The sequence below is a fragment of the Pelecanus crispus genome, chromosome 10 (genome assembly GCF_030463565.1).
Source record: "Pelecanus crispus isolate bPelCri1 chromosome 10, bPelCri1.pri, whole genome shotgun sequence".
Lineage (NCBI taxonomy): Eukaryota > Metazoa > Chordata > Aves > Pelecaniformes > Pelecanidae > Pelecanus > Pelecanus crispus.
The window spans coordinates 775,781-799,619 of record NC_134652.1 but is presented as its reverse complement, the minus strand read 5'-3'; the positions used below and the strand labels follow the sequence as shown (position 1 = coordinate 799,619).

General features: G+C 53.1%; 1 protein-coding gene across 1 annotated transcript; it reads left to right on the top strand.

Annotated features, from left to right (window-relative positions):
• The first annotated feature begins 347 nt into the window (after positions 1-347).
• Positions 348-23,238, top strand: PWWP2B (PWWP domain containing 2B). The gene is made up of 3 exons (XM_075717709.1): positions 348-502; positions 8,734-10,387; positions 22,761-23,238. The coding sequence occupies exons 1-2, from the start codon at positions 348-350 to the stop codon at positions 10,367-10,369; spliced, it is 1,791 nt and encodes a 596-aa protein (XP_075573824.1). The 3' UTR covers positions 10,370-10,387; positions 22,761-23,238.
• Positions 23,239-23,839: the final 601 nt, after the last annotated feature.

Below are 23,839 nucleotides of genomic sequence, written 5' to 3'. Positions count from 1 at the left end.
GCGGGGCTCCGCGGGAGGGGGCGGGGCTCCGCGACCAGGCCCCGCCCCCCCGCGGCTCCCCCGCCAGGCGGGGGTCGGGGCGCGGCGCGGCCGCCAGGGGGCGGGCGGGGCCGGCCCGGTGCTCCCGCCCCGCCCCGCCGGGCGCACGTGCGCTGCGGTCCCGCCCCCTCCGCGCGCGGCCAGGGCCCGTCCGGCGGGGGCGGGGGCGGCGGCGCCCTGACGTCACGCACCTACGGCAGCGGCGGCCGCGGGGCGCCCGCACCGTGAGGTCATCGCGCGGCGCGGCCCGGCCCGGCCCCAGCGGCCGCCGCCGGCGGGGGAGGGGCGCGGCGGGCGGCGGCGGCAGCATGGCCGAGGCGGCGGAGGAGGAGGCGGCGGGGGCGCCGCGGGTGGGCGCGTGGCTGCCGGTGCTGGTGGAGCAGATGGTGAACGACACGCTGGTGGTCACGCTGAGCTGCGGGGAGCGCCGCTTCACCGGCGTCCTGCTCGACTGCACCAAGAAGTACGGGCGGCGGGGGGGGCCGGACCGGGACCGCGGGGGGGGGAGGGCGGCCTGCGCCGGGCCGGGGCCGGGGGGGGGGGGGCGGTGCGGCCCGGTCCCGGCTGCCCGGCCGGGGTCGGAGGCCCCGCGCTGCCCCCGCCGCCGGCGGCGCTCGCCCTTTGTTCGCCCGGGGCGGCCCGGCCCGCCGGGAACAAAGCGGCCCGGGGCCGCCTGGGCGGGAGCAGGGCCCGGCCCGGCCGGCGCGGGGGCGGCGGTGGCGGTGCCGTCCCGCTGCCGCCGCGGCGCGGGCGGAGCCCGGCGGGGGGAGGCCGGGGGGCGGCGGGCCCTGCGGTGGGGCGCGGCGGGGCTCCCCCGCCACCCCCCGGGGGGACGCGGCCTGGGCTGAGCGCGGCCCCGCTCCCGCCTGCGCAGCGCCGGGCCCCGCCGGGGGAGGCTGCAGCCCCCCCGCCCCCCCGGCCTCGGCCCCCGGCCCCCCCGGTGACCGCCCCCCCCCCGCCGCTGGGGCTGCGCGGCGCCGGCCGGGCCGCGGGGTGCCGCCGGGGGGCCGCGGGGTGCCCGCGGGGTGCCTGCTGTCCGTGGCAGCAGCGGAACCCCCGGCCCCGTCCGCTCCGCGGCTGCGCGCACGCAGCGCACCGGCTCCGCGGGGGTCGCGCTCCCGCTGGCACCGGGAGCGGCGCTCCTGAAGGGCACCGTGAGAGGCCCGCCTGAAGGGCAGGGCGGCATCGCGCAGCCCGGGCGTTCTTTCGGAGCGATACCAACTTTGAAAGCATCTCTAAGCGCGCTGATGGTAGGTGCAGCTTCCCAAGGACCGCCGGCTTCCCAAGGACCGCCGGCTTTTCCCTGCGCTGCGCTAAAGTCAAGAAGGGTTCGGTTTGCGTCTGCTCAGGAAAGGAATTGTCAGGTGAGCGCTGGGTAGGAGTACAGCCAGCTTCACCTCTGTAATTCTTCTTAGAAGACGCATGAAGCAAGACTGCTGAACCTAATTTTCATAGTTTATTTAGTTTCATATGGCTATCCCAGAAAATTGGAGCCAGATTTTCAAAAGTATTCAGGCATCTAACTCTATTAAGAGTCTGTAAACCCTGCTTGGTGTCTAGTTCCAGCCAAAACAGTGAGCGGTAGGCATCCCTTCAGTCAGTTCAGAAAGCCAGCTGGTTCTGTCTTTGCACGTTCCAGTTGTCTTCCTCGTTAGTGACAATGTACACCTTTCTGCTTGGGTTTTTCCCCCCCCCCCCTAACCTTTCTCTGTGATTTTTTTCTTCTTTCTTCCCCCCTCGCCCCCCCGTGGGTCCCAGACACGACCGGGCGGGTGTTTCCTCCCAGACTTTAAGGTGCTTCTGGAGCCCCTCGCTGCCCCAGCCCTGTCGCTAGCGACGCCGATCTCCAGCCCTGGAGTTGTCTCCAAGGGTTGGTGCTCCTTCCACTGCCGTCCCATCGACCGGGAGACCCGTGGCTCGGCCAGGGGCTGCCTGGACCCGCAGTGGGGATGCCGAGGCAGCGTCCTCCTCTCTGACTTGAAGCGGAAGGGGGAGGGCAGAAAGAAGGCGCTTGGATGTGTTTTAACTCACGAGTAGGACAGCTGCCCCCATCTCCTCCCACCCACCGTGGTAATTATCATCTCTAACGATCGAACTTGTCTGTGGCGAAAGATGAGCCTTCGGATGGGCCCCCCTGCCCCCGAGATTACACAGGGATGGCATTGCTGCTCCCTCTCGTCGCTTTGAAGGAGGCTAAAATCTTTGAGCAGGCCGGTTGTGTAGCCCATTGGTACGGCAGTGCTGTTTCAGGTAGAGAAATGGGAGGAGAAGCAGTCGGCTTCTGGGTGCCACCCGGCGCTGCATCTTCGTCATCTCCTTAGGGCCACCGTGGAGCGGGAGCACGTCCCGCCTGTCTCTGCAGGAGCCCTGGCTGGAGATCTTCTCAGCTCCCCCGAGTCTCTCGCAGCGCTGGGAGGAGAGCCTCTCCCCGAGGGGCCGGGGGCCCAGGCAGCGGGCCGGCAGGTCTCCCCGCTTCGGGTGTTGCGCAGAACTTGAAGGCAGAGCAGCCACGGGGGCTGCATCCCATCCACGGTGGTCCTGAGTGCTGGCTGGCCTGTGGTGACCATAGCAAGCCTGCGGACGCGGTGGCTGGAGAGCCACGGCCTCCGATCGTGCCCGGTCGACGGGAAGGACGTGTCGTACGTGAGGCGAGCGCCTGGCTCCTCGTGGACCTTAGCGACTTTGGGTAAGCACGAGGCGTCAGCTGAAAGCGCCATCTCCTGCAGCAACCCTGAGTTTGGGATGTGGAGGGAAGAAGAGGTCTTGCCCGTCGCGTTAACAGCAGAATGCAGGAGTCGGTCTGCTGGTGCTTGGAAGGTAAAGGCTGAGATGCGTCCCAGAGGCAGTAGGAATTTGTCAGCTCGGTGCTGAACTGTGAAGGCTCCAAAGCAGAGACGCAGCAGAAGTAGCTTCCCTCCTCCTCCTCCTCCCCATTGCCGTGCTGATGGAGAGAAGCGTCTCGCTGGCCTGCGCCTGTGCGGGGGTGACCGCGTGCTCCGTGCCCGTGCCCCCCATGTCGATGCTGTGCGGGCTGTGCCGGGTGGCGGGGTGGCACTGGCAGGGGACGAGCAACCAGAGCAGGGTTGTTTTACCTGTACAAAAAGAGGGGAGAACCCCCAAAGAAAGAGAGGCAGAGCCTGTGTGGTGGCTCCTCGGCTTTTATGGGTTTTTTTAATGTTTTAAACTGTTTTTTAGCGTTACATGAGGGTGAATCTGTTTTATTTCTCCTAACGTGTGGCGGGTGAGGCGGGGAGCTGAGCAGGCAGCAGGTCTGTGACCCCGGCAGCCAGGAGATCCCTCTCCGTCCAGGTCCCACCGTTGGACTCCCGTTATTTCAGCCGCAAAGAAGCAGGCGCAGGTTTGAACCCGAAACCGCCTGCCCGGGTTTGCGGGGGCTCGGCCTGCAGGCAGCTTGCGTGGGAAGCGGGAGCGGCTGCGGGCAGGAGCGTGCCTGCCTGCCTTCTCCCCTGTGTACCGTCTGCCTGCAGCCTGCCTTCTCCCCTGTGCCTTTGGGAACAGTGGGATGTAGTTAAAAATACATGCCTGACTTTTCCAATAGCTGTGGAATTATTTGAAGAAAAAAAAAATTGGTTATTGGCTTCCTACAGGCATCCCTTTTTGACTACAGCCTGGATGGTGCATGTAGCAAGTACCAGTACTTATTATCGAGTGACCGGCGGTTGCTTTGTCCTAATAAATCGACTCTTCTAGACAGTAAGCTACATAGCATCCATGCTCATGAGATTTAAATGCGTTGTTTCAATGCATTTTAATTTAATCTTCAAATGCAGTGGTTTTGATAACAAGACTTGGCAATTTTGTTGCAACTGAACTTATAATTAAGTTGCGTTTTAGTTATGCATGAATATAAATTGGAGGACGATGTCTTCTGTTCCGAGCAGAGGTTGGATTGAGGTAGCTTAGTCCATTTGGCTACGTCTGGCCCAGAAAGCGGGATTATAAACAGGGTGAAATCACATGTGGCAGTATTTCCTGATGCTTGTAATACCTGCACGTGCACTCGTGCCCCTAACCCACCTTCATCGTAGTTGAATGGATTTAGATATACAGAACCGATAGTGACAGTAAGTAGAGGCATGTGTTAACTACACACAGATGTGTGCCAAAAAGACTCGGGGTGATGTAGGGAAAGCTAGTGAAATTGGTATTTCTCCTTGTGGTAAAAGTGAGCTTCTCCTGGAAAGCGAAGTGTATCAGATGAAACGCTGCTTGTTCTGCAGTGGGTGGAAAGACACCGGAGCTAAATCCCCTTTCAAGGAGCTGCGCTGCGTGAAGGCGGCTGCAGGCTGGGTGAGGGGGGCGGCAGCGGGGAGAGCGCTGGGGGCGGCGGGCACGGCCCCTGGCGCGCTCCCCAGGGGCAGGACTTAACCGCTTTTAGTTGGTCTTCCCGCAGCCGAAGGAGCCCGAAGGAGCTCGGTCTTCCAGTGCATCCCCGTCAGGAGTGCACAGTGCGGAGGGACAGAGAAACCAAAAGCAGGCTCAGGTGACGGTGGTTGTGCCGAACGGGTGCTGCGGGCGCCTGGCGATGCGGTGACGAGATACGAGGTATCTGTGCGTGGCCTCCTGGAGCAGTTTTCCTTCCCCCGTGCCCGAGAAGCAGGGACGGGGTGCGCATCGCCGGGGCAGGGGAGGCAGGCAGGTGGGCGAGATGGCAGAACTCTTCTTGCCTCTGCCCAGAACTGGCGTGGCAGGCAGACTGGAAGAGGGATGGTTCCTCAGCAAAAGTGATTTCTTAGCCTTCGGAGACGCTTCCAGCATGAATGAAAAGAACTAGAGGCCCCCCGGGAGCAAGCGCGTCCGTCACGCGTGCGCCCTGGCTGCGGCAGCGTGCGGGTCACCCATGCGGTTACCCCGCGGCGGGCAGGGGCACGGGTCCCTGGTGCTGGAGCCAGAGGCGCTGCTGGAGGAGCTGCAGGGGCTGTAGTTCACCGTGGCTGCCCTTGCAGTCTGCCTGTAAGAGTGCCTGGTCCAGGGAGCATGGCTGCCGTGGGAGGTGCTGGGTGCCCTGCTGAAGCTCCCTGGGGAGTTTTTGTGTTCAAAAAACAGGCAGAGGTGGCACTTTGGGACATGGTTTAGTGGGCATGGGGGTGTTGGGTCGATGGTTGGACTGATGATCTTAGAGGGCCTTTCCAACCTTAATGATTCCTAGTTTTTATTCTTATTAAAAAATAATCCAGCCACCAAGCCAGGAGACATGAAATTATTACTCTCCCCTGAACTGGTTTAGTGGTGGACTTGGTAGTGTAGGTGAATGGTTGGACTGGATGATCTTAAAGCTCTTTTCCAACCTCAACGATTCTATGAATCTACGATGCTTGTGGAGCGCCAGGCGGGAGAGGAGGCAGCCTGTGAGCTCCTTCTGCAGCATGGGAGCTGCAGCACGGGAAGGCATGTCGGGCAGGCAGTTGGGGTCCCAAGCCCAGAGCAGGGCAGGAAGGACTTAGCCGGGCAGTCAGCACACCAGCCTGCCTATTGTACCGTTCCCGGCACCCCGTGCTGTGGCCGTGCAGAGCGCGGCTCTCCCCGGTGCTGTTGGACACCGCGGTGGGATGCAGGACGCAGAGGTGGGCTGCCCGCCCGGCCGTGCCGCAGCAGGATTTGCAGAGCTCCTCTGTCGCTGCCCCTGCCCGGCCGTGGCCCTCCCTGCCAGAGCCCATACCTGGGTGCGCAGAAGCCGCTGCTGTCAAAAACGAATCTTAAGCTGCTTTGTTGTTCAGCCTGGCAGTTCGTGTAATCCCTGGGACAAGGCATGTGGTGTATTTTCTCTCAGACCGCTGGTGCTGCTGCATCTTTGGGCTGCAAAGCTGCTGAAGCGATGCCCTGGCAGAGGGCGGTGGCTGATTCTGGGTGAGGAGTCCCTGCCGTGGGGGGCTCTTCCTGGCTGTTCGGGCTTTCTTCCTTCTATTTTTGTAGCACGCCTAAAACAGCAGGACCCTGGCCTAAAAGGCTTCTGGTTAAAACAGCTTAACAACCACTGCGCTTCTCCGAGGCGCTTGTCACGAGCTGCTGGCGTGGTGCAGGCGTGCGCCCCGGTGTCCCCGCCAGCCTGCGTCCCCTCGCCAGCGGGGCGGGAGGGCTGCGAGGGCCGCCGGCGGCTCCCAGTCGCGCTGCGGCCCCGGTTAGCCTTGGTCCAGTGCCTGCTGCCATCGCACGGGCGCAGGCGCCTGGGCGCAGGCACGCTCGTGTCTCGCCCCGCCGCGCTCCCAGCGAGGGCACCGACCCACGTGCTGCCGTGGGGCTGGGGTCTGCGGCAGCGCGCTCCTCCGGCAGGGTGGGCCGCGTCGAACCTCGCAGGGTTACAGCGTGCTGGTGTGTTAGCGTTACAAGCATAAATCATCCCGTGAAGTTAACCTTCGGGCGCTTTGCTTCTGCCAAGTGAGAGGCTTCGTGGCACGCCGGATCCTTGGGAAGGATTTGTGGATTTGACGCATCAGCCTGCACGTTTGCCTGCTCGGAGCCAGCCTGCGGAAAGCAGGCGGAGGGCTTGCCTGCAGGAGCGGAGGGAGCTGGGCTTGTCTCCACACAAGGAACAGGAAACTTGTACAGTTTTCTGGTGTGACAAAATTAGACAATTTCATTGCACAAAATAACCAAAATTTATAGCCAGAGCTTCGGAAATGATATCACTTTCAGTTGTTTTATGAACAGTGTTTTATGAACGATGCAGACATCTTTGGCTGTACAAACTGTACTTGCTTTCTTGGTTGTCGTTTAAAAGACACCTACATTCTCAGTTGTCTCTGTTTAAAAAAAAAAAAAACCCAAAACTCTCAGAACAAAAACATTTTGTTCCAAATTATGCAGTTTCAACAGTGTAATCCTCTTGACTCACTAGCATTTGAACTTGGAGCTTCCCAGCTAAACTAAACTGTCATCTAAACAGCCAGTTCTTGCACTCTTACGCTTTGAATAATGGGAAAAGACTTTTCAGAGTCCGCATAACTCAGTGGTTCTTTTTATTTCAGAGAAGGGCAGTGACGTGGTGCCAGAATCAGACTAATTCCTGCTTGCTTAGTTTATGCAAGCTTCACTTTTAAACTTGGTGGGAGCCTTCGTGGAAATCAGGTGAGGGATACAGTCTGTAGTTGTCTGAGAAAAGGAGAACAAAGGCGGTGGATTAGAGCCACATTACATGGGATCCATGTTCTCCATTCTCCTGTGGTCTGCTTAAAAAGCCCTGCTCTTCTTGTCTCTGGTCCGGGATGGTACGTGACCGCTGCTCATGCTGCTTTCTGCTGGTGCTCCTGGGAAGGAGACACCTCCTCGCCTGTGCCCGGCAAGGGGAAGTGATGTTTTTAGGGTCCTTCCCCCAGCAAAGCGATGCGGCCCGAGGGCAGAGCTCGGGAAGGCGCTGGGAGCCCTGGTGCCTGGGCAGAGGGAGGAGGCTCCGCTCTGTCGGCGAACCCGCGGCGGTGACTTTGTGCTTCCCCTGATAAGGGGGTGTGTGACTGAGTGGGTGCCTTCAATTCTCTTCGGTGCCCTTCTGCGTAATGGTTGCCAAAGTCCTCCTCTCTGTAACACCACCAAGAAACTCCTCCCTTGCAAGTGGTTGGAAGAAAAAACGATGGCTAGCGAGGAGGGCAACGGGGAGCATAGCATCCTAAACTCAGACTAGTGCTTGGTCTGTAGCTGTTCTCCATCTCTTTGTGGCTTCTTCGTGGCTCAGCCATATAGCGTTTTGTTATTATTAAAAAAGCTGGAACACTTGACTGATGGTGTGCTCTCTACAGAAGTATCTCTGGAAAGCCAAGACAGGGAGCATTGCCCGTTCTGAGCTGGTGTTTCAGGGCAAATATTTGTCCAAGTGCTGTGTTAGCATAATATTTCTAATGTCGGGCCAAGGGCATAAATTCTGGTGCAGGCACCCAGAGACATGAATTGCAGTTGTGTGTTTCAGTGTTACAGAGGATTTGCTCTTGCCAATATCTGTGCAGGACATTGTATCCAGGCTTTGGTAGCCTGTAATGAGGCTTGGCACTGAACAGTAGTGCATCATCATTCTTAATCTTGCTATTCTGAAGTAGTAGTGTATTCCTTAGTTTAACAAATAAAGTCATATATGGAAAGACCAGGGGCAGAGGAGCAGAGCTGTGTACCGGTGGACCTGTGGCTTGAAAGTGCAAGCGATCCATCCAAGTCAGGTTGTTCAGATTTTGAATGAGAAGCTGAAAAATCAGCCGTGCAAGTACAGTGTGAAGAAAGGAAGTTTAATGGCTCCCAGCAGGCTTGCATAATCTGTATCACAGCCCTCCTCGTGGCTTTACCAGCCTGCTGATAAAATAAACTGCTTTGCGTGACAAATCCTGAAACTTCTTAGGGCAAAACTTTGTGCAAAGAGTTCATGGAAATAGAGATTTTGATCTCCATGCCTTTTCTCACAGAAGAATAGGATACCTTTCCTAAATTTTTGAAATGCTGTTATTTTTTTCAGTGGCAGAATTGGCTGCCTTGTCTTAAAAGTCAAGGGAGAATGTTGCATTCTTGGTATGTGGAAGTTGTGGGGGTTTGGGTTTTGCTTTTCTTTTTTTTGTTTGGTTGGGTTTTGTTTGTGTTTTTTTTTTTTTTTTTAAATAAACTAGCATGTTTGCTATACGCAGTCCTCCTAGAGAAGCACCTTTCAAATATCCTGACTCTTTGTCTCTTTCCCTTCCTGTCCTTCTCTCCCCGTTGTAGATCCGGATTGTTTTGTCTCCCGTCCTCCTTTCCCAAGCACGAGGACCCTCCTGCTGATGCTCACGCTAACGGAGTTGCTGACAGTGGAGATGCTGTGCAGGGCAAGACGGAGCCGCAGTCCGCTGGTGAAAAGCCTCCCAAAGGAAACGGCGATGAGCAAGTACCCCCGCTCCTGCCTCCCCCGCCGCCTGGCAGCCTTCCTCCTTATCCCCCCTACTTCGAGGGAGCTCCCTTTCCTCGTCCGCTATGGCTGCGGCACACGTACAACCAGTGGGTTCCTCAGCCACCGCCACGGACTATAAAGAGGACGAGGAGGCGTTTGTCGCGGAATAGAGACCCGGGAAGGCTTATCATGAGCACTATCAGGCTGCGGCCAAGACAGGTGCTCTGTGAGAAGTGTAAAAACACTCTGAACCCCGAGGATGCGAACACAGCTAGGCAGAACGCTAAAACCAGGAGGAAGCTGAGCATTCAGGACAAAGAGCAGAAAAAGCACAGTGACTCCGACTACATGGAGAAAAGGAACAAAAGAGAAAAGAGAGAGGATGACAAATTTTCTGGGGAACTAGTACATCGAACGCCAGTTATAAAAATATCCTACAGTACTCCACAAGGGAAAGGCGAAGTTGTAAAAATCCCTTCCCGCGTTCATGGCTCAGTCAAACCGTTTTGTCCAGACCGAATGTTGCAGAATGGAGGGGAGGACCAAGAGGAGACCAGAGACTCCGAACGGTGTCGAGAAACCAAATGTTTAATGGACAAGTCAGCAGGCAGCCAGCTTGCTTCCATTCCAAAACTGAAGCTCACACGGCCGGTGCATTCCAGTGCGGATGTCCCACCCCCAAAGATACGGCTGAAGCCCCATCGCATGAATGATGGTCAGAGTGTTTCAATTTATAAGGCAGAACTTATTGACGAAATAAATGTCCTTCAGAACAGCAGGGAGTCCAATCCTGGTGCATTTTACAAAGATGAATCCACAGACAGAAGTTTAGCTGAGATATCTTCAGGGAGTTCAGGTGAAGATGAGGACTTTAAAAGATTTCCCCAAGGTAAAGATGGACATGATAACTTGGCTTTCCTTATGAATTATCGTAAAAGAAAAGCAGATTCTTCCAGCTTATCAGTGTGTAGTAATGACAGTCTAGATGAATCCAAGTCTTCTAGTTCAGAAGTAACATCACCAGAAATGTGTGACTTTTTGCCTGGTGATGATGCATCCGTCTCTTCATCTTCAAAAGATGAGCGTAAAATTGTGCCGCCACTAACAGTTAGACTTCATACCCAAAGTGTGTCTAAATGTGTCACAGAAGATGGAAGAACTGTTTCAGTGGGGGATATTGTTTGGGGTAAAATTCATGGTTTTCCATGGTGGCCGGCACGTGTTCTTGACATAAACCTTAGCCAGAAGGAAAATGGGGAACCTTCGTGGCGAGAAGCTAAAGTATCATGGTTTGGTTCTCCAACGACTTCATTCTTATCTGTTTCAAAACTCTCTCCTTTCTCTGAATTTTTCAAACTGAGATTTAATCGCAAGAAGAAAGGGATGTATCGGAAAGCTATCACAGAAGCTGCAAAGGCAGTAGAGCATCTGACTCCAGAAATAAGAGATCTCTTAACACAGTTTGAGACATAACTTTGCCTCCAGTATCAGGTGAGTGCTTGGTGGGCTAATGCTTCCCATGGAAAACCTCCTTGTGTTTTTTAACCTATGTTCCACTGTTTCTTTGCATTTGGTTTTCCTTAAAAACTGAGGTGGACAATTGTTAAACTTGAATGCCTGGCTGTTAGTTGGTGGTGGTAGTTTCAGGGGCGATGAGCCTTTAGTTCCAAACCTTTGGGGGGGCCATGGGAGTTGGAGCGCCTGCTCTCAGAGGCGCTTTGTACTCACAAAGCAGTTGACATGGGGAGGAAGCAAGCATCGCTTGCTCAAAGAGCTCATAAAATTGTAGTTGCGTATTAGTGCCGTTTACAGCTAGGATGTGGCGAGTATTGAGGATACTTCATTTGTGTCAAAACTAATGCTGTGTGGCTGGAAGGCTAATAGCTCCTGGACTTTGTGGTTCTTTGAAATATCTCTTGGTTCAAAGAACTAAAACTCTTCTTGGGACTGAGATTATATCTATCATATCTAGGTACTGATGCCCAGCAGTTACCCATAACAGTTAAGGGCCCTTGGGAGGCCCTTTGCTTCCTTGCAGTTTCTCTGACCCCTCTGGTCTTGATTTCTTACAAAGGCACTTTCTTTATGGCTCTTCAAAATGATTGTACCAAAAACTGTCTTTAACGGGGGAACGGTATTTCAACATTTCTCACAGCACTTGGAGTTTGGCTTGTGTCTGAAATGTTGGTATGTTGCTGGGAAATGGCCTGTATCATCAAATTAAATTCTTTTGGGCTTCACCTGCAGCCTCTTTGAGGACATCAGGTGGGAACATACACGTGGGAGCTGGTTCTCTGTAATGCCTCCATGTTCTGGTTTTACTGGTTGCAAGCATGGAGGGGGATGGGACTCCCTTTCTCATCAAACAGTCAAAACTTTGCCTAAAACTTTGGTACCTAAAATACAGGATGGTGGTGTGACTGGGAATAGAAATACCATCTGTAACTTCAGGTGATGCTGCCTACTACACTGCCCTTGGTGAAATCCGTGGGAAAACTCCAGCAACTTGAATAAGATCTAGAATTGTTTCACGACCTTCTGGTCATCACTATCTAGACAAGACCTCATCTGTCATGCTGTTAACAAGGGAAGGGATTAACTTTTTGTCTGAAAACCATAACTAATCATTAGGAAGAGTCTTGTTGTCAAACGTCTTGCTTTATCCACTGTGATTCATTATGTTGTCCCCTAAATTTTTCTGCTCTCTTTCATGCTAGAAGGACTGTGTGTACACAAGCCGCTACCACTCCTGCTGTAGACTGTTCTTCTCTAAGCTATTTTAAGCAGTGGGACTATGATGGTCAGTGCTCGTGTAAATCCTGAGGGGGGAAAAGTGATTTTTTTTTTTTAACCCCTCTGTCATGGGACTTCACCGCTTGCTTGAGTGTGACAAAGGACTTGATTTGCTTGAGGAGTTATTCCATCCCAGCAAGCCTGGCTGGAGTAAATAATGTGAGCATGGCATATTCATCTTGTGGGCTGAAGGTGTCTGGATGACTGGACACTCGGGCAAGTAAAGATGTATAACTGCAGCAGCAGCATTTAAGCTTCATCCTTGATCTTGCTCCTTCAAATGCTGCTTAACTCTGGCTAAAGACTTTATTATATCAAGAGCGTTTGGATTGGACCCAAATTCCTATTAGCTAGATCTGGAGTATAAATAAACCTGGTGCCCAGAATACGCTGTCCTCACCAGTGAAAGAATCACGGTCAAAATCCATCGCTCCTGTACGAACAGTGCTCTATTTAAAGGAGCAGCAAAGCATCATCCTCCTTCTGCACTGTCTTCACTGTGTTTGTATGTGCGGTTTGGGACAGCTTTAGCAGAACAGATGTCGTCACGGTTACTGACAGCTGTCTTTGCTGTTGTGAGCTCCAAGTGGGCTGGTATGCCACATCTGGTGGCTTCTGGGGAGGAGAAGGGGCAGGGTGAAGAAGCACCTAATGCTTCAGATCAGTCAGATTGGCCATGCCAGTCGGTCCATGCAGAGTAGGAAAGCGCGTGGCCAAGAAGAATTTAAAGTGCAGACCTGGAAGTCAAAATGGGAGGACGTTTGCCCAATCACATGTTTTCCTTAGGCTGACGCTGCCTGTTCTTGCCAGTAGGGCCACTGCAGATGTGCTAACAGTAAGACCCGGCCACGAGATGCAGGGTGAAAGACTGTAGGGCGAGGCTTCAAGAAGGAAAAGAAGCACTTGCTCCGGAGGGGACCTGGGTTGTTGCAGACACGGTGGGTATCTCAGCTGTAGGTACAGAGCAGAAGCGGTGGAGCAGGTCTGTAAACTGAGGGAAAGAAGAAAACATTGAGAATGATAAGAAGAAAATGACGGGATGGCCTGGATTGGGTCAGACCCTTCCTTCCCTCTGTACTCTTCAGCCAAACCTCTCCATGTATATATGGGTATGTAGATAGATTTAACGCTTATTGCCATTTCATTGGCCTCCTTCAGCTGGCTTTCCACAGATGATTTTCTGCCTTGCATGTGTCTAAGGTGAGCTGCCAGCCCGGTCTGCTTGTCTGGAGATGGTATAATAGCTGGATAAACAACTGCAGTTGCTCAAAACTAGAAAACCAGAACAAAACTTCCCATGTTCTACGTGTCACATTTACTTAGATTCCCTATCAGACCAGCATGTCTAGTGTTTTGGTACATCACTTACACAATGATTCAGTATTTTGGAGTCTTGCCCTGTATCTAATTCTCTCTATTCAGGAGGATTGAATTATATTGCTTTCCTTGAATTTTCCTAAGGTGGAACTGAAATGTTTCCATCAGTTGCTCATCGACTGTTCTTTCCTGAAGGGTGTAACTCAAGTTTTGATTAATATTTGCACTTCCTGAGTCCTAGGACCACAATGACACTTGAGCTGCAGTTAAATATCTGAAAGCTTTGAGGCCTTCTCAAGGCAGTACAGCCTTGTGTGTGTTCAAGTAGTTTCTAAGAGCAGGCATCTGACTGGTAATATTGCACATTGCTGCTGTAAAATCTGTCGTGCTGTGACTTCACCGGCAGCTGCACAAGGGCTTGTTGTCGTTGGCATGAAACAAGAACCCAGGAGGTGCCTTCAGCAGCAGCACTTTGCTAATGCCGCTTGTGCTAATCCTGGGCACGGCAGAAGTTTGTGACTGTTGACATTTTCTTTTGTGAAAATTTCTGTCTTCTGGCATGTGATGCTGTTCTGCAAAGCACAGAGAGTAATTATGGGAAAAAAAAAAATGTACAAATGACTCAGGTAGTTTGTGAATGCATATAAAACTGGAAGCAATTGCAATTTTTTAAAATAACTTGATTTGGGTTGGAAGAGCTGCTATGAGCATTTTATGTTTTTATTATTCTGTCCTTATACTTTCTTTTTTTTTTTTTTGCAAAGAAAATACTTTATTAATACCCTGTCATTAACTGAGTAGTAAAACAAGGTTTCTGGGAAAAACAACAGGCAGACTAGCAACCCGTAGAAGTCAAATTTGTAAGACACTTGGTTTAGAGTAGTGCCAGGAGAAAACCACCCACTTTAGCATCTTCTCATGCCACTTTGTAGCTCCTACTTGTGTGTCACGTACAGATTGCTGCTGCGCGCGCTGCCCGTGCTGCAGAGGTGCCTGCGCGGCAGCTGGACACTCAGTGAGTTATTCTTATCTGGTTTTAAAGCACCAGATACTGACGCACCTCCGCTCGTCGTGCTTTTATGGCCGCAGGCCTCTGGCAGCAGACGGTGGCTGTGGCCAGGCCCAAGGCTCTGGCAGCGCCGGGATAATGGGCAGCGTGACTTCCCGGCGGAGCCCAACCTGCCGGCGTGCCAAGCCCCCGCGCTGCCGGCAGCCCTGTCCGCAGGCCGGGAGCCAGGCTGCGGCCCGATCCCTTGCTGTGGCCGCCTTGAGCACAAAGGCCGGTTGCCCCTCGCCCAGAGCGAAGGATGTTTGCCTTTCTCTTGAGGACAGCCTGTCCGTGGGCCGGGAAGTCAGAGCAAGGCCGCGGCCCAGCTGCTCTTGGCAAAGCCTGCGCTTGGCAGCTCGGCTTCCTCCTGCAGGTGTGGGACGCCTCGGGCAGCGCTAGCTGGGGTTGCGCGGTTGGCTTTGCGGCTCCTCGGGTTTGCCGCGGCTGCTCGCTTCCCTCCCCTCCTGCCCGCGGCGGAGAGCTGAAGAGGGGGGCCTGGGGGTGCTGGTGCCGCAGAGACGTGGCCGGAGGGGCGGCGGACACAGCTCGGCACGCTGCCATGCTGCCGGGAGAAGGGCAGAAGACGCTGAGCCTGACGTCCAGGGAGTCACGACAGCGTCACCAGGGACGGACATCTCGGAGCCCTTTGCCCGGGGCGGTACCAAGCTCCCCGTGGGGAAGCAGTGGCTGCAGCGGTGGCTGCGCGCGCAGCTGAGCTCCCGGTGCGCGAGGGGCGGCCGTCCTGCCGGCCCATCCCCACAGAGGGGGCTTTGCGTGCCCCTCGTTCCGGCGGCATCCCGCCCCCCTTCCCCGTGCAGCTGCCTGCGAGGCTGTGCTTGCGGGCCTGGCTGGACGCTCATCGTACATCGCCCGTTTTGGGTGCAGGACTCTTGTCTCCAGAGCTGTTTCAGACAGTCAGAAAGTCTTCCGAGAGCTGGAGCGTTGCCTGCAGCGTGCTGAGCACGTGTTTCTCAGCAGGGGCAGCAGGCCCGTGCATGGGACCTGCTCTGAGAGCCGGACCTGCGGGCTTCGGCACTACCACCTTGCCTTTTTTCTTGGGAATAAGAAAATCTCTTGCACTTTTGCTTTTTGCTTTCTGTTCACTTCCATGATAACGTCATCTTTAAACTTGCGGCTGTGTAAGCTTCAAGTTCCTTGACCCAAATGTCTTCCACAGTGATGAGCACCCCAGCTTATTTCTGGTTTTGTAACAAAGGTTTTCTGGCATAGCTGGGGCGTTGTGTTCAGCCGCCGGAGAGATGCGGTCGATCGGTGTGCGATGCAGCGTGCCGAGCGTGCTCCCGGTCTGGAGGGGAAGCCCTGCGCAGGGCAGGGACAGACGCCTCAGGCTGGTGTCGCACGCGTGGCGTTGGGGACGAGGAGCGGATGGGGCCGCAGCTCCGGCTCCGCCAAGGGCTGGGGCCAGGAGGGAAGGAGACCTGTGTTTCCTAGGGCTGCTCCAGGGAATGCATTGCGTGGTGGGATCAGGGACTCTTGAAGGAGCGTGTGTTGCTCCGGCCCCGCTGCACAGTGAGAGTGTCGGTCCATGCGGGTACGGGCCCCTCGGCAGGCTGAGCAAATCCTGCAGTGCCGCGAGGCTGGGTCTCTTGTTCTGCTCTGCAATCCTCAATGGCTCCTCATGACAGGTCTCACCTCCCTGCCCGCAGCTCTTTCATGCAGTAAAACTTTTTATTAAAAACTGCTTGTAGATTTTCATATACATCTCTGCGTGAAACATGTTTACAATATGTATATTCATTTGCTTTTTCAGTCTGGAAAATCCTTTATTCTTCCTCCCTCTTTTTATCCCCTCTACCCCCAAGCTGTGGCTGTGAAGCCATTAAACTTGCAAGTACTGGCTTTTGAAGGTTTTAATTTTGCTGCTATTAGCTTAATAGACCCTCAGTATCAGTACATTTAGCCATTCATCACAAAAAGCACACTGCTACTATGTACAGCAATATCAAAGCTTACTGCATGCTTGCTATATATAGTAGGCTCTAACGTAAAATTTGGAACATTGGGTTATGACTTCACCTTCAAAGATGTTCAGGGCTTTGTATGTGCATGTAGCCAGTACTGCTTGCCAGCAGTTTATGAAGCAACATAAATCACTCTTCTTTTTCCTTTTACTTCTTCTCTTCTGCTCTACCAGTGACACAAAAAGGTTATATAACTTTATATGAAGTTGTGGTAGTGGTGATTGCTGTGATAGCTAATTTTTAAAAACACCTGCCTGGTCACATGCAGTATTTCAGCCCAGAAGATGCATGCTTGAGATTTTTCTTGGCCTGGTTTCTAGATGGTTCGGTCAACTAAAACCAAGCATCCAACTTAATTACTGTTTCTCAGTCTTCCTCCAAACAGCTTGGAGTCAGCGTCTCTGCATACTAATACAAAGTAGGAGAACAAGTCTAAAATAGACTGCACTGCATGCTTGTGTGCCCCAGCACTGGATGGCTGGAGCTGCAGGTCTGGTGGCATCCTGCTGATCTTCCTGTTCCTGAAAGCACTTGTACAGCTGGCTTGTGACCACTGCAACTGCCTTTGGAGACATCTCGATTCGTGCTGCTTCTACCTGTTTGTGCTACGTGTTGCCCCTCTTTCCCTCTGTGCTCTGCTCCCAGGCTTATTTTTTGGAAGTGCCGGCAGGCCATACATTGTGCTATTTCTAACTGCACATGAGCTGTGCAGATGCCCAAGAATGCGATCTGCTTACATGAGCTGTAACTTCAGCTGCCGAAGGAGATTTGTATCAACCGGAGGGCTTAGCGACTCCCTTAGAAGCACAGCAAGCTGCCCTCTGGACTGAGGGTCTCCAAGCCCCATCCGAAGCTTTGGGCATCTGCTAGTTGTGCTGGCTGAGCGTGCCCACGGTGAGCAGAGAGGGTGGGTGTCCCTCTGTGGTGTCACGAGCCTGCTGTGCGCTCGGGGCTGTTGGATCTGTGCAGGAGCAGGGTCTGCGCAGGGGGCTTGGGGCGACGGGTGCTTTCGGTGGAGTGCGCGGGGGCCGGGCTCCGCAGAGCAGCCCCTTCCATGGCGCTGCTTCCCAAGGTGGGAGGGACGGGCCGTGTCCGCCTGGTGACGACAGCTCTCTGGACAAGAGGCCTGGAAGCTTGCTGCTTTCAAAAGTTTTACAAATAATGTGAAAATTAAATTTCTGTGGCTTTTCCTGAATTGCATTTATTTAGTCGTTTGATTTGTGAACTCAAATCGAGGTGTCTAAAACTGCGGCTACAGTTCCCCTTCTCACACCGAGCAGGGCAAGTTTGGCAGGGTGGGACCTCAGGCAGAGGGCTGGCTGATGTGCAGCTTGGAGTGAGCGGCGCTGGTCAACCGAAGGGTGAAGCCCTTCCTAAGGGAGTCCTCTTGCCTCTCTAGGTGAGGCTCAAAAGTTCATCCTGCTTCTGTTGCAGTTTCTAAACACTAGTGTCTAAACGGAGACATTTGCAAAGTATTGAGCACCTCCAAGTTGCACGTACAGAAAGGCTGCTTTGGGCCAAGAAGGAATAGGGGATTTTGGGGAACTTGGCGATAGCTCTGTGTAGAGAAGGGTACTTGTTACTCTGAAGGAGAGGGATGAACGAGGATTGTCATGCAGTAGCTGTGTGTTGTTAATGGTACATGCAGCTGCTTGGCTCCTGAGGCCTGGTGACACAGCGGGGTGACACAAGAGTTCCCATTTTAATGCTCTGGTGTGAAAGGTAGGACTTTGAACCCAAATATCTATGTGAAGGCTCTTAAATGTTGCAAAACTTGCAAACGGTTGTTTTTCAGCCTTGATATGTGTTTTGTTTTTTCCATAAGTACTCATCACTGACACTGGGATCAAGGCGAATGGGAAAACTCTAACCCTTGCCTAATAAAAGAAGGAGGCTGCTTGCCTGTATCCTGCAAACTAGATGAGGATGAGCTGGTGTCTGGTTTGTTTGGGTTTTTTTTAAATCCGCTTGATGCATCTGTTTTGCACTCTGTATGTACCTTTACAGAATACGCAGGCTTTGTATCAGCTAGTTTATGAACTCTCGCCCATCCTGAGACGATGTACATCTGAAATAGGCTTCTTGTGTCCGGCAACGATGACAGAGATGGGGCTTAATACCTCAGCTTCTGATGTGCTTGTGCTCTTCATACCTACAATCCCTGCACCCCAAATCTCCAGCTCTTCAATCAGTTGGGACGTGCTCTCTCGCTTCTCCTGGTGCCGTCTCTGCCCCGAGGCAGGAGTGGCGTGGGATCCTGCCACGTGCGCTGGCAGCGGCGCGGCGACGTCTGTCTGGCACGTGAGGGCGAGGGCTGCCGTCTCCCGCCCGTCCCGAGCCCGCCGGGCTGGCCCCGGTGCCCATGGGCAGCAGAAGGCTCTTCGTGCTCCCGTCCCTGCAAATGCGGCGTGGAGCGAAGGTCCGTGCGTGGCTCCTCCACCTCTGCAAGCGAACGTGACTCGTCTCGCCCGAGCAGGAGGGTCACAAACGCGCTGCGGCATCTTGTGCCTGAGCCCTTCCCGCACGATCTGTCAGCTGCCCTGCCTTAGTCGTACAATCATCTCTTGGTCACTGGGTATGCATGTCCCTGGAAGGGAGGAGCAGGGCATTTTTTTAATGAAGGCTTTTTTTCATTAAGTTGATTAATTTCTGAAAGGAGTGAATGCTTTCAACTGACGTACCAGTTCCTGTTTAATCTGCGTTAGATTCTTGCTATTGTAGGATCAGACAGGCTTGTTTTCTTTAGAAAGCATATTTCCTGTGTGCTCTCTGCAGTTGAAGAAATGAATTGTAGCAAAATTACTAGTTTAACTTCCCTTATGAATGATGACTTGCTCTATTTTGATTCAAGTCAATAACTTGAGCCTTTTCGTCACGCAGAAAGCAGCCCTTTCTAAAAGCAGAAAACCCTCGAACCCAATGCGGTATTTTTCATAGAGATGCTTGGATGATAGAGTTTGGTATTGAAGAACACAGCTGCCAGCCTGTTCAAGTCAGTTGGATCCTGATGCCTTGGGAGTTGGAGACGGTTCCAAAATCCTGTCCAGCAGGTCAGGGACGGGGGGTCCTGGCTGCCACCCCGTAACCCCCTCCCGCAGGAGGAAGGCATGGGAAGGAATCCCAGACCGCCGCCAGCAGCAGCCTCTCTGCCCTTCCCCTCGCCTTCCGCTGGCGACGCGGGCTCTCGAGCAGGTACTGTCTTTAGAAACGAAGCCCTGCGGGAGCCAGTCAGCTGCCTGTCAGAGGTCCTCTGGGTCCCCTGGCCCCCGTCCCTCCTCCCCAGGGCTGGGGGAAGATGCGACCACTTGATCCTCCTGAGCCGGAGCCAGGGTTGCCTCACTCCCCTTCCCCCAAGGGGAGGTGTCTGGAGGAAGACTGATTTGGCGATGCTCAATTACAGCCTGCTGTTAATTGCATTATGATTAGAAAATACTGCTCAAAATAAGCTGCTTGGGTGGAGATGATGAGCAGGCTTCTTGCTGCTGTTGCTTCCCAGCCTGCCGGGATGCGCAGGGTAACTGGGGCTTGTGCCGCCTGCAGGGCTGCAACGGGAGAGGCTTTCAGTGCCGCAGCGCTCCAGGGCTTTCCAGAGAAACCGTCTGAACGACGTGGGTTCCTGACTCCAGCTCCAGCATGCGTCTGTGTCTCTTGGTTTTCACCTGGAGCTGCTCTGTGAGTGTCTGCTGGCGGTGGCAGCGCAGCCCTGGCCGCCCGGCAGCACACTGGTACCCGCAGGAACCCCTTTGGCGCTGCACCTGGTACTCTCAGGAAGGCAAAAGGCGCGGGGCCCGGGGCGCTCCCTGTGCCACGGAGCGGGTGTTAGGGATGTCCTGCGCTTGTCTCACCTGAAGGGTCCAGGTGCGAGTCCCCCGAGCGGGGCTGCGGGCAGAGCTGGTGTGAGCAGGGTCCCCACACATCAACACGCTCAGGATGCAGTGATCTCGGACGATAAATCAGCTTTCTGCACTCTGCTGAAGCTGTTAAATCTAAATTTGTGAATGGCTTTATTTGATCCAAAGCTTCATTTGTTTTATTATCAATACGTAGTTGGCTTCAGGAGAGTTTTCTTGACTTTCCTTTCAACATACAGCTTAGCATACAGGCTGCTAGATCATGCCGCTGTCCTGAGTCAGTGGCTCTGTTATGTATGCATTACTTATACGTGTATCGAGGCTGCAGCAGTGTCCAGAATGTAGCGTTTAAGCTGCTGCTCCGTCTTGAAGATTTTTTTTTTTTAAGAGAAATCTCTGAAGTTTTCCAGTAACGAAGCGAGAGCATATGAGTGACTCTTGTTGCTCCTCTTGAACACATGTTGAAAACTTCTGGGTCTGCTCAGGGGTTGCTTGAAACGGGCACCTGAGCTCTCGCAGGAGGCGGCCTGGGCTGCGGAGCTCTGCGTTTCCAGGCCGGGGACAAGCACCCGTCCATCCGCCCGCAGGCACGTGGAGCGGAGCAGCGTGGTGAGGTTTCTACGTTTCGAGACGTGGAGCACCAGCTGTTTTAAAGCAGTTTGCCATTTTACTGGTAGCACCAACTTTCTGCTCCCAGAGGAGAGAATTGCCTGCCCCCAGGTAATCTCAGCAAGCAGCTGCGGTTCGGCCTCATCCCTGTCCCTACGAAGGGGCAGCGTCTGCCCTTGCATGGGCAGAAGCCTTCACTGGGAGGCTCTTTGGCATCGTGCTTCTGTTGTGATGCTTCCTTCCTCCAAGTGTGAAAATCGTAAAGAAAACCGGCCTGGGGGGTTGCTGTTACCTCCTCAACAAGGAAATGCATTTTTTCCTGTTTAGACCAAATAATCTCAATCTGTAATCTGTCTCTAAAAGGTCAGCTTTTTGCAAAAACCATTTGAGGGATATTCTGCCAAGTCCATGGACCTCGCTAAGGCTTTGGTAGGTGCAAGATAATAAGCCTGCAAGTGAGTTTGCCTGCTCTTGAGAATCTTGCCGTTCATCAGAAGGCAAATGAATAGATTCTCCTGCAAGATCAAGTATAAATTTATACTTTGTTGACCGCAGGTAATAGAGCCTCGTTGAGAGACATCCCAGTTTCTTAGGAGCGGGATAATTCTGTTAAATACTGAAGGAGTTTATGAAACCTGATTGCAATCCTTCTCTGGAATGGAGGTTTTAGGGCAGATGTTCACGGTGTATTGAATCAGCTCTTTGAAGTCTCAATTGTATGGGCAATACTGAAGATCATTCTGGATGCTGAGTCTGAGCAAATCAGTGTTGCTTTTGGTTCCACGCCCGCAGAAGAGGTGCTGTTGTGTTTTCAGCAGCGTTGGAAATGTCATCATCTTCCTGTGTTTGGTGTTGGCATTCTTGGTTTATTGTGCTCTGTACTTGTAAATCACAAACCTTGACTGTGAGGGGTTTATAAAGGTCTTTGATCTTTTGCTTCATAGCATTAATCCTGTTTGTCAGGAACACAGATTTGAGCCTGTATGTCCTGTGGTTCTGACTCGGCCACGTTAGTCGATTTGGCACGGACGTGTGTTAGGGCTGGTCAGACTTCTGAACTGGCTCAGACTGAACTGCGTTTGAAGTGTGGTGCAGCGATGCTTTTGCAGTTGAAAAGTGTAAGCGTAGATCTCCATGCCATTTTTTCATTCATTTCTGTGTCACTGAGTTGTTTCATATGTCTTCTGGTTTCTTCATTTGATCTTGAAGATAAATGGATCCTCCCTTGGAATTCTTCAAGGCTTCCACTCCGTAACCTGACTTACAGGGCCAGCGCGAGTGCCTCTTGCATGCAGGTGTAGGGATGAGGACTTCTCTCTTCCGTAGCTTTTTGTTTTGACAGGCACGTCCCTCTCCAGCAGCTGGATCTTTTCAAGCCTGTCATCTGCCTTAGTGGCTGGTATCTGGCGAGAAGGCCGGGCGACAGCAGTGTAACGCATCAGGCGTGGGTAGCTTCATTGCCGTTTGGTAGCTGCGATTTGCAGGGCGTGGTTTCACACTTCCGAATTCAGAACGAGCGTCTTGGCCTGCTCCTGTTGCCTGAAGGCTGGTCAGTCGTGGTCTGGTGCGTGGGAGGGGAGCAGCGCGCGGTCCTTCGAGAGCCACGGGCCGTCCCGAGGGCTCCGCAGCGCTGCCGCGCCTCGCGCCTGCTCCCGCTGCCGGAAACGAGCAGCGGTCCGGGGTGGGAAGGGGAGCCTGCGGCGGGTGGGGGTCCCAGGGGAAGCGGGGTGTCTGACCTCTGGAGGCGGAGCGGGGCGGCGGGGCTGCTCTGCCTCTTCATTGACCTGCGACTGGGGCACTGCGGCAGCGGCCGATGTCTTGAGCAGTTGCAGGTACTTAGAAAAGCTTCTGTATGGCTTGTTCTCAAGGGGAAAATAATCCTATTTTATAGATTGTGTTTGAGAAGTGGAGGCAGATGTTCTTCACGTGGCGCGCTCTGTAGCGACTCGTGGCAGATTAACCTACAGTAACCCACCCTGAGCAGGGACTTAGCAGCCTTTAAGCCAGGGACTGAAGATTTATTATCGTCACTGAAATTCATATCGTGTCTGTCTCGGAGAAAATTCCCGCTCTTGCTTTGGGTTTGTTAACTTGACGAGTTTCTTCCAAAGCTGTAGCTGCTGCTGGTTTTGCCTGCCGGGCCAGCTGGGAGCAGGAGAATTCCTGGCTATATTTAGAGGAAAGCCGGAGCGTGTGCCTCGCCGCTAATGCCGGTCCATTCCGTGCCGCCTGCAGTAACCTCTCCCTCTTTCACTTTCTTCAAGGTAACAGAAGATAAGAGCACAGCTGTTCTCCTAGAGGGTCACGAAGTCTGTAAACATCCTGACATGCTCCCCAGGAGAATCTGGAGGTTGCCGTGCGCGTGGCAGGAGGACGAGTTTCCTTGTCAGATTGCACTGCTTTTCATCTGGGACTGGTGACAGGCACCGGGACTTGGAGTTAGGTGGCTCTTCTGGTGCGAGGCTGGCAGGAAAGTCTTAAGGATATCTTACCCTAGAATGAGAATTTGACAAGTCATGCGGCTATGAACTAGGAGAACAGCAAAAACCACAACTTGGAATGTATTTATTACTTAAAAATTAGCTATTCTTGATAAAATCCCAAAAATTATTGCTGCTGCTTATTTTACTTACAGATTTCACACACTTGTTAATTTTAAAGCTACCAAACTTTTACTCAATACTGTACTCTGAGAAATGTAATTGGAGCAGGACATGCAATAGAACGAAATCATTGTAGCGTCTTAAGTACAATGGACTCACTTTTGTGTCTATTAAAACTTGGAAAATGTGCAACACATAACTATGTGGCTGTCATTGCATATATTAAAGCTTTTTCATGTCGTTTACTGCAGAGCTGAGAGAATCAACGTTTTCAGGTACGTGAACAAGCAGTCGCCTGGTAACTTGGATGGGTTTGTGTCCTAAACACGTGCTTTCTTAAGTCACCTGAAACAGCAGGCAGCACACCCTGGCTTGCTCACGCTGCCTGCGTAGAGATGGGTGGTTAGCATGATGGCTCCGACTGGAGAGCGGATTAACGTCTTGAACTAACTTGTGTTCATACTAGTCAAGGAGAGTAATTTAAGGCCCCTTGAACACATGTTGTTGGATAGAAAGGATCTTCATCCTTGCACATGACCAGAAATTATTAGCAGTTTTTAAAAAGCAGAAAACAAACAGCCTACAGCTTTTGTACCAAATTTAGAGTGCAAATGGTTTACAAACTGAAGTGACCTGTGGCCAAGCTTTTGAAACCGTATCAGTTAATTTTTTTGGTTTTGCATTAGTCTAGCTTTTTTCCCTTGGATTCCCTCAGTCTAGAAACGTTCATTTGTGGTAAT

Coding starts and splice junctions, on each gene's coding strand:
- PWWP2B (XM_075717709.1), top strand. CDS start 348: ATGGCCGAGGCGGCGGAGGAGGAGGCGGCGGGGGCGCCGCGGGTGGGC. Junction 503..8,733: donor CTGCTCGACTGCACCAAGAA/GTACGGGCGGCG, acceptor TCCCCGTTGTAG/ATCCGGATTGTTTTGTCTCC.